The sequence below is a fragment of the Hevea brasiliensis genome, chromosome 3, assembly GCF_030052815.1.
Source record: "Hevea brasiliensis isolate MT/VB/25A 57/8 chromosome 3, ASM3005281v1, whole genome shotgun sequence".
Taxonomy (NCBI): domain Eukaryota; kingdom Viridiplantae; phylum Streptophyta; class Magnoliopsida; order Malpighiales; family Euphorbiaceae; genus Hevea; species Hevea brasiliensis.
The window spans coordinates 114,748,344-114,760,703 of NC_079495.1; the positions used below are offsets into that span (position 1 = coordinate 114,748,344).

At 35.6% G+C, this 12,360-nt stretch overlaps 2 protein-coding genes across 2 annotated transcripts; one reads left to right on the plus strand and one right to left on the minus strand.

Annotated features, from left to right (window-relative positions):
- The first annotated feature begins 3,895 nt into the window (after positions 1-3,895).
- LOC131178778 (subtilisin-like protease SBT5.3) lies at positions 3,896-7,761 on the plus strand. The gene is made up of 10 exons (XM_058144674.1): positions 3,896-4,271; positions 4,412-4,524; positions 4,618-4,715; positions 4,806-4,970; positions 5,131-5,756; positions 5,838-5,935; positions 6,028-6,261; positions 6,339-6,450; positions 6,660-6,873; positions 7,039-7,761. The coding sequence occupies exons 1-10, from the start codon at positions 4,182-4,184 to the stop codon at positions 7,587-7,589; spliced, it is 2,301 nt and encodes a 766-aa protein (XP_058000657.1). The 5' UTR covers positions 3,896-4,181; the 3' UTR covers positions 7,590-7,761.
- Positions 7,762-7,996: 235 nt separating this feature from the next.
- On the minus strand, positions 7,997-12,107 carry LOC110644950 (calcium-transporting ATPase 4, endoplasmic reticulum-type). Its single transcript, XM_021797930.2, has 8 exons — positions 10,674-12,107; positions 10,520-10,595; positions 10,296-10,417; positions 9,779-10,060; positions 9,321-9,698; positions 9,083-9,192; positions 8,748-8,976; positions 7,997-8,644 (listed from the first exon to the last, which is right to left on the minus strand). Exons 1-8 carry the CDS (start codon positions 12,105-12,107, stop codon positions 8,063-8,065), a joined length of 3,213 nt encoding a protein of 1,070 aa, XP_021653622.2. The 3' UTR covers positions 7,997-8,062.
- Between the last annotated feature and the right edge of the window lie 253 nt (positions 12,108-12,360).

Consider the following 12,360-nt stretch of genomic DNA (forward strand, 5'->3'; position numbering starts at 1 on the left):
ATAATATTAAATATCTTATTTGCCTCTAAATATGAGTATTTAAAAGACAATATTGTAGTAGTGAACAGTTGTATTGCCATGCAAAAATTTCAATTCAGAAATTGAATAAATATGGATTTTGTGTTCATGCCCTTGGTGTTGGAACAGTTAAGGTTCTTTAGGATGAAAGTGGTTCCTACTATTCCATTGAAATGAACACTTGAATCCAGGTTAATTTGTGTTTAATGTTTATCAGCACCAGAAAACTGAAATGAGTTCCTCTGTCGATTTGATTAACATATTATTCATGTAGAAATAGGAGAAAAGCTTCACTAAAAACAGATATTAAAAATTAAAAAAAAATAAAAATAAAAGTTTAAAACAATTCAGCCCTCCTGTTCAATGCATCAATTGGTTTGGTTTCTCTGATTTATGAACATTCAATTGAATGCCGTATCAATGCAGAAGAAGCTTTAAGGGATTCTGAGCTGGGCCAACTATGTCTACAAGTACGGTCTCAAATTGAATACTCCAAACCAAAACCTTGTAATATAAGATTTACACAGTTGGCAATTAAGACCAAGTGACCAAGAAATGGGTTCAGTGATGCAGTTGGCACACAATAAAAGCAATGGAGTGAGTGAGAACGTACAAGGTGATAAAGGAAGGTTCTCACGTAAACTAGATATGGGTTGAGAGGTAGGGAATAGATGAGTTAAAGACCTTATCCTTTTCATTATTTTGATATGAATTCTTTTCATCTACTTCTCCGTATTGCTTTTAATATTCACTTTTTATTTTATATATGTCATAGAATTAAAATATATCATAATAAAATAGAATCTTGATTATTAAAAATGAAATTCTATAGAATTAGTATATAAAATAGATCCTAAACTAATTGTTAAATTTTATTTTGGTTAAAATTTTAATTTCTCACAATTAAATTATTAAATTTTAATTAATTCTAATTAAATAAATACACATATAATTTTACAAGAAGGCAATGTGTTTGCTATCTTAATGAAGTTTCTAATTACAATGCACTTCAAAATCTAAGAATGAATTTATTTCAAGTGAGAGAGAATGATGTGAGAGCTGTCGGCATAATAATTGTAGATCATTGCAAGTTATTATTTCAAATCTAACTAAAGGGCGAGTTTTTAATTATCTTTTCAAGTGGAAGAAAATGACGCGGTGCTACTCTCGAGAGCAAACAGAAACACGGCCCTGACTTGTTTCACAGGACCTAAACACACCCCTGGCCTGTCATTTACTTTGCAAAGGCAGAAAGAAGCACGCCGCACGGCACCCATTTCAACCCAGGCCCGTGTAATTCCCTGTTTTTGGCGAGAAAATAACTATTGTTTTAGTTTTAATTCTATTCTATTTAATACTTTAGTTTATTTTGCAATTATAGTTTGGATTTGTCTTATTTCTTAGTAATTTTGTATTTCTATTGAATTTAGAGTCCAAAAACTCCATATATAAAAAAATTTTTATCTATACTCAATCTATTATGAATTTAAGATACAACTATGCGAGGTTTATATATTTAATAGGTTAATTTCACTATATATTTTTGTGTCTTAGATCCATAATAGATCAAATTTAGGCAAGAAAATCTCCTCTATATATACAAAACCCCTATGTCCTATGTGTTTCGGAGGAGTTTTTCAATCAATAAATTTTCCAGCAGAGTTTTCTTCTCTCAAATATCTTTGGGTACTGATATCCTATTTCATAATAAAATAATGATTATGTATTTTATTTAACAAGTTATAGCCATAATTTTCTTTTCAAAGATTGATGAGTTAATTTGATATTGGTTCTATTTCTTAGGAGGGTACATGAGAGTGCATTACAGTATGGTCAATCATAATTACATTAAAGAAATATATATGATTAATATATAAATTAAAAAAAAAGAATTAGCTAAATTGATAATCTGTAAATTATTATAAGAAATATTTAATTAAATATAAATATTAATTATTATGCATGTTATAATAATAATAAAGGGAAATTATAATTTGGTCTATAAAGTTTAACAAAATCTATAATTTAGTTCATATATTTTCAAAATCAAGCAATTTGGACAATGAGATTTGACAAAATTTATAATTTAATCTCTCTATTTAATTTTTCTTTCAATTGACTGTTAATTATAGTTATAATGACTAAAATGCCCTTAATTGTACATATTTTCTAGCTGAATAATTTATTTCATAAGGTTTTGTATTATAAATTAATAAAATAGTCTCTTGATTTAAATTATTTTCTTTATGATATAAAACCTCAGTGACTAAATTATTTAAATTAGAAAATATATAGAGTTAATGGTGTTTTGGTTATTTTTATTATAATTAATGATAAATTAGATAAAAAAAATTGGACAAAATGACTAACTTATAAGTTTTACCAAAATTCAAGAATTGAATTATAATTTATCATATTAATAATAATAATATAATCACATATATTAAAAATTTATTTATATATATGGATGACTTTTTTGTATAGAACTCCATGACTCGAAAAGATAACTTATAATTCAATCTTATTAGAAAAAAAAATATATGTCAATAATGCGTTTTTAGTAAGTCATGGGTTTAGTATGACTTGATTTGATAATTTAAAGCATATTACTTAATTAGCATATTCAAATTCAAGTCTTCACTCTTTTAATTTACTTAAAAAATTAAAAATTTCAAATTACTTTATTTTTGTAAATTTCTTCTTCTTTTATTTTTGTAAATTTCTTCTTCTTTTATTTTACATAATAAATATGTTTCACGACACACGAATTCAGAATTTCAGCATAGCCAACTTTCAATAAAATAATGAGTTCAAATCAGGCAAGGGTTTTTAGGAGAAATTAAGAGAAACACTTGCAATCCTAACAGTTTCCAAAGCATGGAAAATTCTTTAAACTATTTCACCTAAAGCTACTATGGAATGCTTGGTCAAACGAAAATATCATTAGTGGTTTTTTCAAACATAGAACAGTATTTTGTGGATCAAATGTGTCAAAAGTAAACATAGAAGGTATTTCGATTTTCATATTCAAATTGATATTTTCTATTAATGCGTTGATTGTGCCATTCCGAATATAATTCAGAAAATTATTCAATCTAACCATTGTATAACTGATTTTTTTTAATAGGAGAATTAAAAGAGTGAAAACTTGAATTTAAGTATGTCAAGTGCATAATATATTTTCCATCACTAAATCAATTCAGGTTAAATTTGTAATGGGTATGCTTTGATAATTGATTATTAGATAAATCTTATAAGGGGCCATCCGCCTTTTATTTGATTTAAATGATAAAATAATATTTATATATCTGAACTGTATTTTTAAGAATTTGATGCATATAACTTACATAGATGAATTCAAGTCAACTAGATAATCAATAAAGGAATAGGTAGTACTATCAGGATAGTTGATAGACGATCTATATTTACAATTTAATATTTAAAATCCCTAACAAAATAAAGTCAATTAAAGTACTTCAATTTTGAATTACTAAATACTAAATCTTTATAAAAGAAAGACCACCATAAAAATAAAGACAAATATAATAACACTCACCAAAGATGAAACAAATAAACTCAAGATAAGAATTCCTAGTATTCATTTCAAAATGATACATGTACGAGATTTACTGTAAAAGAAAAAAATATATATATAAATGAGGGGAAAAAAAAAGAAAAGATGGGAGGAAGGGGCCGCTACCAATAAGAAGCAATCCCTCTCTTATATCTGATTGTAAGTTGAGAGAATGTCACCAAGAAGAAGTAATCTTTTTTTTTTTTATATCTAGTTGTGAGTTGAAAGAATGCCATCAATAAGAAGCATTCCCTCTTTTATATCTGGTTATAAGTTTAGAGAATTTCTGAAGAGAGAAAATTTTTAAAGAGAGTAGTTTTCATGTTCTTTATTTTAACCAAATTAAGATGAATTGTTCTCCTCCTTGATTTGCCTGTCTAGTAGGGTGATCAGGTCATAATTGGACTATTATTGAAATTGATTTAATATTGCTTGGCGTTGGTGTGCTGCAATCTATTTAAAATATTATTTTTTTCTAGATCTGTCCATAACTTAGACTTCTCAACAAGAGTCATAAATATATAAAATGGAGCAAGCTGTCCTCTTATATAGTGAATTAATTTGTGGATTTTAGCGGATCAGCTGAAAGATGAGGATCCGTAGCCATTCATGTATTTCTCTTTTGCTTCTCTTCTCCCTTTTCTCTTCCTTGCAGAGTCCAACACAGGCTGCCAAAAAGGCAAGCAATTTATACCTTGAAGATCTTCATCAATTCTTCTTTATTTGCTTGTCTGATTTGCTTATTTACTATGCATTTGCGTTTAAATGTACTTTAATTAGATTGCTATTACTCAAGTTTATGTATATTATGCTGTCCAGTCTTATGTGGTGTATTTGGGGAGGAATTCTCATGGATCTGAATCTTCTTCTGCATTGGATATCAGTAAAAAGACCGAGTCCTACCATGAGTTATTGGGTTCTTGCATGAAAAGGTGACACATTCAGCTATATTATATCACTATATTCTAGTATCTCGTTTTCTTCTATATGTAATGTTGATGTAATGATCTTGCTGAAAAATGCAGCAAGGAGAAGGCAAAAGAAGCAATATTTTATTCCTACTCAAGTTATATCAATGGATTTGCTGCAACACTTGAAGATGAAGAAGTTGACGAAATCTCAAGTACTAAATTATGACATATTAATTACATATATTGACCTTTTTGTTTTTTCTTTTTTTTTTTTTCTCTTGATTATGCCTTTGTCTAATCAGAGCGGCCAGAAGTGGCATCAATTTTTCCTAATGAAGAGAGTGAATTGCATACGACAAGATCATGGGAGTTTCTTGGACTAGAGAGAAATGGAAAAATTCCACCGGACTCTATCTGGGTTAAGGCAAGATTTGGTGAAGATGTAATTATTGGAAATCTTGACACTGGTACGATTAACATCACTCCTTTTCTTTTCTTGGACCTTTTCTTAACACGAAATTTCACATACTTGAAAACACTTTAATGCCATTAAACTAAAGCTAATTGGTATTGGACCTTTTCTTTCCTCGACTAATCAAATGGGGTTTTTTACTTTCACATTTGCAGGTGTCTGGCCCGAGTCAGAAAGCTTCAGTGATGAAGGGATGGGACCTATTCCATCAAAGTGGAAAGGATATTGTGATACAAATGATAGAGTTAAATGTAACAGGAAGCTTATTGGTGCAAGATACTTCAACAAGGGCTTCCAAGCTTCTGTAGGCCTGCCCCTTGATCCATCCTACAACACTGCACGAGATACTGATGGTCATGGCACCCACACTCTCGCTACGGCAGGTGGACGCTTTGTTTCAGGAGCTAATTTCTTGGGTTCAGCCAATGGAACTGCAAAGGGAGGGTCACCTAATGCCCGAGTTGCTTCCTACAAGGTTTGCTGGCCAGGTTGCAATGATGCTGATATATTGGCTGCCTTCGACGCTGCAATTCAGGATGGGGTTGATATCTTGTCTGTTTCACTTGGAAGTCGTCCTCGCCATTACTTTGGTCATGGAATTTCAATGGGGTCTTTCCATGCTGTTAAAAATGGGATTCTTGTAGTTTGCTCTGCAGGGAATTCTGGGGGGCAAGGTGGACGTGTCTCCAATGTGGCTCCCTGGATTCTCACAGTTGCAGCTAGCACAATTGATCGGAATTTTGCATCAAATGTCATCCTCGGAAATAACAGGCTATTCAAGGTTTGCATTGATAATCTAATTTAACTAATTAACTCCTACTGGTGTTTAGTATAAACAGCAGAGTTTGTTTTTTCTAATCAGGGCCTGAGTTTCAATACCAATACTTTGCCTGCTAGGAAGTATTATCCCTTGGTTTACTCTGTTGATGCTAAAGCTGCCAACGTCTCTGCTCTCAGCGCGTAAGATGACTAATTCGTAGTCTTGTATCGAAGTACTCATTGATTATTGAATTAGACATATTCCTTTCTTACCTGTTTTCTTTACTTGCCAGACAATCCTGTTCTCCTGAATCCCTTGATCCAGAAAAGGTAAAAGGAAAAATTGTGTATTGTCTTCATGCAAGGGTTGAGATGAGCTGGGTAGTTGCTCAGGCTGGTGGCGTTGGGGTGATCCTCGCTGATCAGTTACCTCAAGCGACGATCTCCCCTCAAGCCCACTTTCTTCCTACTGCACATGTCTCTGCAGCTGATGGCCTTTCTATTTTAGCTTATATATATAGCACAAGGTGAGCTCTGTTTTAACGAGTTCAATCTATAAGTCAGTATTATATCAAGTATTTTGAGGATTTTTCTTCTTGTTCAGGCATCCAGTAGCTTATATAAGTGGTGCTACAGAAGTTGGAGCTGTGGCTGCTCCTATCATGGCTTCATTTTCATCTTCTGGACCTAATGCAATCAATCCAGAGATCCTCAAGGTAACACATCATCACCAGCAACTGTGAAATAGAATCACTATTAGTGGCACTGTACTCATCTCTAAGGCTATGAGGTCTTGAATTTTAGTACCTATTTGAAACCAGTTATACCAAAAAAAAAGATTCGGTACTTTATGCCTGTAAGTAGTTATTATTTTACTCCTAAAGACATGATAAACAGCCTAACAAATTTTTACTAAAAATTTCAGCCTGATATCACTGCTCCTGGAGTCCATATTTTAGCTGCCTATACAGAAGCTTCAGGGCCTACTTCTCAATCATTTGACAAGCGCCATCTTCCATTCAATATTATATCTGGTACTTCAATGTCCTGTCCCCATGTTTCTGGCATTGCTGGCCTTCTCAAAAGCTTGCATCCAGAATGGAGTCCTGCTGCAATTAAGTCTGCAATTATGACCACAGGTAATATCCTAATAATTATTCTCTCCTTGTTTTACCTCTATTTCAGGAATGATCTAGGCATGGAGTCCATGAACCTCACTGCAATTTTAAATATATATGCCATTATGCTGTCTGTTGATTTCACATACTGACAACAAATCTTGCCCGGTGTTCATGATGTTTCAGCAACAACTACGAGTAATGTTAGACAACCGATTGCCACTGATTTTCTTCAAGAGTCAAACCCATTTGACTATGGTTCAGGACATATCAGGCCAAGCCGCGCAATGGACCCTGGCTTGGTTTATGACTTGACCACCAAAGATTACCTGAATTTTCTGTGCTCCATTGGCTATAATGCAACCGAAATGTCAGCATTTGCTGATAAGCCATACAACTGCCCATCCAAAAACAGTAGTTTGTTGGACTTAAACTATCCATCAATCACTGTCCCTAATCTCTCTGGGAAAGTCACATTGACGCGAACCTTGAAGAATGTGGGAACTCCAGGCTTATATACAGCTCGCACCAATGCACCTGAAGGAATAACAGTTAAGGTTGAACCAATGAGATTGAAATTCAACAAGACAAATGAAGAGAAAAGTTTCAAGGTAACACTAAAGGCTGAGGAAAATGCAAGCGACTTTTATGCATTCGGTGGGCTTGTATGGTCAGATGGGGTGCACAATGTAAGAAGTCCTATAGTGGTGAAGAAGAAAGATGCAGGCTCAGCTTAAACTATGTTAATTTTTATCAATAAATTTGTTCAAATTCTCTAATCAAGCAACCATAATTAAGAACATGGCAAGAGAATTTAGATTATTTCCATTTATTTGTTGAGAACACCTTGTGTGATTCTGTCTTGAGTCTCCCATAATGCAACTCCAAACAGAAAATCTGATTTCCCAAGTAGCATATATATATATATATATATATATAACATCTAGGTGCTCAGTTATTTACAAGCTGCAAATACATCGTTGCATTTTTGACAAGATAGCATATCCTTGTACTTCTATTGTACAATATGACAACACAAAAAAAGAAAACCAAGATTATATAATGTTTATATATATATATGGGAGCGGCTGTAGCAACTCATTATATATATATATATATATATATATATATATATATATATATATATATATATATATATGTGTATGGGAGCGGCTGTAGCAACTCAATGCAGATGAGGTGACAAGTAATCTCACTCTCCCTTAAGCTTTGATTTACTTCTGCTGGAAGTTGGATGCTTGTTTGCAAACCTCCCCATAAACTTCAGAATTTCATCTATCAGAATCACCGGGAAAGCAACAGCAAAAACCAAGAGCCACTCTTTAAAGCTAAGAGGCACAATGCCGAATACTCGAGATAGGAACGGCACATACAGGACCAAGAAGTGCAGACTAAATGAGAAGGACATGGCCAAAAGGAGCCAGGGATTGGCCCATGGAGGCATTATCAAGAGACTCCCATCTTCAGAAAGGGCATTGAGAGAGTTAAACATTTCAATTGCAACCAATACAGAGAGTGAGAGAGTTGTGGCTTTCACTTTGCCTCCCTGGAAGTAATCACACGCGTTATTTTCGAAGGATAAAACCCGAGCTCCAGCGGTGAAGGGTGATACAGAAAAATTTTCCCAGGATGAGCATTGATCCCAGTTGGTTAGTTGCGAGTATGTAACAAGGGTGTGGCCATCTCCAGTAAGGTTAATCCCCAAGAAGGATTCATGGGTGTACCAAATGACGAATACGCCTACAGTTGCTATCCCTACATAAATCCCAGTGACCTGGAGAGTAATCAAGAGGGAAATTATTCAAGATCAGGTAAAATCCAGAAAAAAATGTCCACTGTGAAGATTAACCAAATTTTAAATTAAGCTTCAATCGCACCAGATAGCGGAATAAAATCCAGGCAGTGATCAATGAATCACCCCTTCTACGGGGAGGCTTCTTCATTATGTCCTTATCTGGAGGATTGAATCCCAGGGCTGTGGCAGGTGGTCCATCTGTAACAAGATTGACCCACAGAAGCTGAACAGGTATCAGGCCTTCAGGTATGCCTAAAGCTGCTGTTAAGAATATAGAGGCTACCTCACCAATATTTGACGAGATCATGTACCTATAACAGAGTTTTTCATATTAGAAAATGTAGACTTATTGATGCCACGGCACATACATTATTCAAAAAAAAAAAAAAAAAAAAAAAAAAAACACTGTCGACCAACCTGATAAAAGCCTTCATATTATTATAGATAGATCTTCCTTCGCTAACGGCAGCGACAATTGTGCTAAAATTATCATCTGCCAATACCATGTCAGAAGCTTCTTTCGCAACCTGGAAAAGGAGAAGAAATCAGAATGAAAATGAGGAAAAAATGAGTTTAATAAATTCATAATAAATTTCTACTTTTTTTAGTATTTTTATTCATTTTGTTCCTATTTGATTAAGCAATTAAAGGGTACCTCTGTTCCAGCAATGCCCATTGCAACCCCAATATCAGCCAGTTTCAGGGCAGGTGCATCATTCACTCCGTCCCCAGTCATGGCAACTACCTCTCCTTCCTCCTTAAGCAGCGCCACTATCTCTTGCTTGTGTCTTGGTTCAGCTCTTGAAAACAGAAGCCCACCACTTTGTCTGAGATGTGCTATCTGATCTTCCAATTCCATGAACTCTTTCCCGGTTAAACTTCTTGAACTAATGTCTTCTTCAGCTCCAAATACACCAATTTCACGACATATAGCTTCTGCTGTATTCTTGTTATCTCCTGTAATAACCATTACACGAATACCGGCTGCTCTACAGTCTTGAATTGCTTGGTATACTTCTCTCCGAGGAGGATCCTATAAAATTTCACGTAAAATCTTACAGATCTAGTTATCTAGAGAAGAAGAAGAAGCAATTTAAAGAATGAAAAGCTCACCCTAAGCCCAACCAGGCCAACAAAAATCAGTTGGCTCTCAATTGAGGAATAATTTGATGGTTTAAGTAAAAGCTCATGAGCCGGATGTTCTTCACTGCCATCATATGTTTCAAATTCAGGAAGCTCATCTTTGTAAGCAAAGCCCAAACACCTTAATGCACTGCTTGACATTTCATGAAGCGCATCTAAAATAAGTTTCTTTGACTTATCATCCAGTGGTATAACAGAACCATCCTGCAACTGCATTTTAGCACTTCTCTCTAGTACATTTTCTACAGCACCCTGCCACAATTAAAACCCAGCAAAAATTTTCAAATGAATGAAGAGAAAATTTCAGACTTCGACTAAGAATTTTTTTTTTTTTTATGTATGGTATTCAAATTCGAAACTTGGATTTAATATTACTGACGTAAAACTCATTGGTAACAAATTAATAAGCTTTTAATGTTTTAGAAAAGTTTATTGAGGAATTCTCAATTTCAAGATACTGACAAATCAAGCAAAGTTTGAGCATTACCTTCACTAGCAAAGAATTCTTCCCTGTAGGGGAGTTGACAATAACACCCATGGATTTTCTATCACGATCAAACTCAAGTGTCGCAATCCGATGCTCGTATTCATTCCACCTTTGGCAACAACCTTAAGCAACATATCATAATTAAATCAGAACACGCAATGTCCCAGACAGTCCACACATTTGAATAGTGATGAAGAAAACCAAAAATAAAGATTTTGACGTACATAGAAGATCAACATCGCCACATGACGATCCGTCAGGAAGTAATCCCTCTGGAAAGCCCATTTTCTCAACAAGAACCTGAAAAGAGCATTTCTTTAATTAGTCAACGGGGTAAATTTCTACTCCCAAACAAAAAACTAAAATACAATTTCTCACCTTTAAAGCTGCCTCAGTTGGCATTCCACTGGCCACAAATCTATGCTCCGACTCTGCAACACTCGCATCATTACACACAGCAGCAATCTTTGCAATAATTTGGAGATTAGCATCCATTTCTTCGCTTGGCCAGTTATGTATTTCCCCATCATAAGGGCTGTAACTAGTCCCATCAACCTTAAAGCTTCTCAATTCCTCCCCTGCCTGCCCCATTGCAACAAGCTTCCCCACAGCCATCTGATTAGTAGTCAATGTACCAGTTTTATCTGAGCATATCACTGTGGTGCACCCCAGAGTCTCCACGCTTGGCAACTTCCTGACAAGTGCATTCTTCTGTGCCATTTTTCGAGTGCCAAGTGCCAAACACGTAGTAATCACCGCAGGCAAGCCTTCAGGTATAGCGGCTACAGCCAATGCCACTGCGATCTCGAAGTAATAAGTGCACTTCTCGAACGAAAACTTGAAATTCCTAGGACAACCACTTTCGTAATATTCCACGGTAAAGAAGTACTTGACATTGATTAACCAGACCAATACGCATATCAGTCCGATAATCTTCGTAAGCATTTCTCCAAACTCGTTGAGCTTCTTCTTCAATGGAGTTTCTTCCTCCATCTGGGATGCTACGTGAATCTGAGTGTGCACTCTTCCAATCTCGGTTTCCATACCCGTTTGTGTAACCAAGCAAACGCAACTCCCGTTCACCACCGTTGTCCCCGCAAAAACCATACACTTCTTCCCTTGAATATCTGAGTCCTCCGCAACGGCCTTGGTCGTTTTATTCACTGCTTCGCTCTCTCCGGTGAGTGAGCCCTGCTCTACTCTCAATGTCGAACTTATCAACTCCAGAACTCGCATGTCGGCAGGGACCTTGTCGCCGACTTTAAGTTCGACAATATCGCCAGGAACAAGCTCCTTGGCTGACAGATTAGTGATTTTCTTTCCGTCGCGGATAACCGTCGCGTGCTCAGACTGGATTTCTTTCAATGCTTCCAGTGCTTTCTCTGCATTATTTTCCTGCCACACTCCAACGATTGCATTAACGATCAGGATAAGGAAAATCACGAAAGGTTCCACGAAGGCATTGAGTTCTTTCTTCCCATCATCTGTCTCGCCGTCGTACCAGGCGAGAACGAAGGAAATGACGGCGGCAGCAAGGAGGATACGTACTAAAGTGTCCTCGAATTGCTCAAGGATCAGTTTCCAAATGGAGGGTCCATCGTGCTTGTCCAGTTCGTTGAAGCCATGAATCTTGCGTCGCCTCTCGACGTCTGCAGATCGGACGCCGGATTTTTGGGTCACCTGGAAATGGTTCTCGCATTCGTAAACGTCCTTGGACCATGCAGGGAAGATATTCGGATTGGTGAAGAAGCGTGGGCTGTTTCGAGGACTGTTGGTTTCTAGCTTGCCAATGTTCTGGCCACCTTTCCCCATGCTGTAACCAAAAATCAACTCTTTAAAATGAACAAAAAGAAACGAAGATTTTCCCAAGAACGACAAACGTTTTCCCTGGAAAATCGAAACTATACTGCCATCGAAGAAGAATTATGTGAGGGCCAGTGTATTCTCTGTGTTCCAGAATCTTTTGCACTCTGTGTGGGTGATTAACAAGAAGATTATGAATTTATAATGAAGAAATTTGAGAACCGAAATTTCGTGGTTGCTTCGTGTGTGATGCAATCGAGCA

Coding starts and splice junctions, on each gene's coding strand:
- LOC131178778 (XM_058144674.1), top strand. CDS start 4,182: ATGAGGATCCGTAGCCATTCATGTATTTCTCTTTTGCTTCTCTTCTCC. Junction 5,757..5,837: donor GAAATAACAGGCTATTCAAG/GTTTGCATTGAT, acceptor TTTTCTAATCAG/GGCCTGAGTTTCAATACCAA. Junction 6,874..7,038: donor GTCTGCAATTATGACCACAG/GTAATATCCTAA, acceptor ATGATGTTTCAG/CAACAACTACGAGTAATGTT.
- LOC110644950 (XM_021797930.2), bottom strand. CDS start 12,107: ATGGGGAAAGGTGGCCAGAACATTGGCAAGCTAGAAACCAACAGTCCT. Junction 10,061..10,295: donor AGAATTCTTTGCTAGTGAAG/GTAATGCTCAAA, acceptor TAATTGTGGCAG/GGTGCTGTAGAAAATGTACT. Junction 9,193..9,320: donor TGGGCATTGCTGGAACAGAG/GTACCCTTTAAT, acceptor CTCCTTTTCCAG/GTTGCGAAAGAAGCTTCTGA.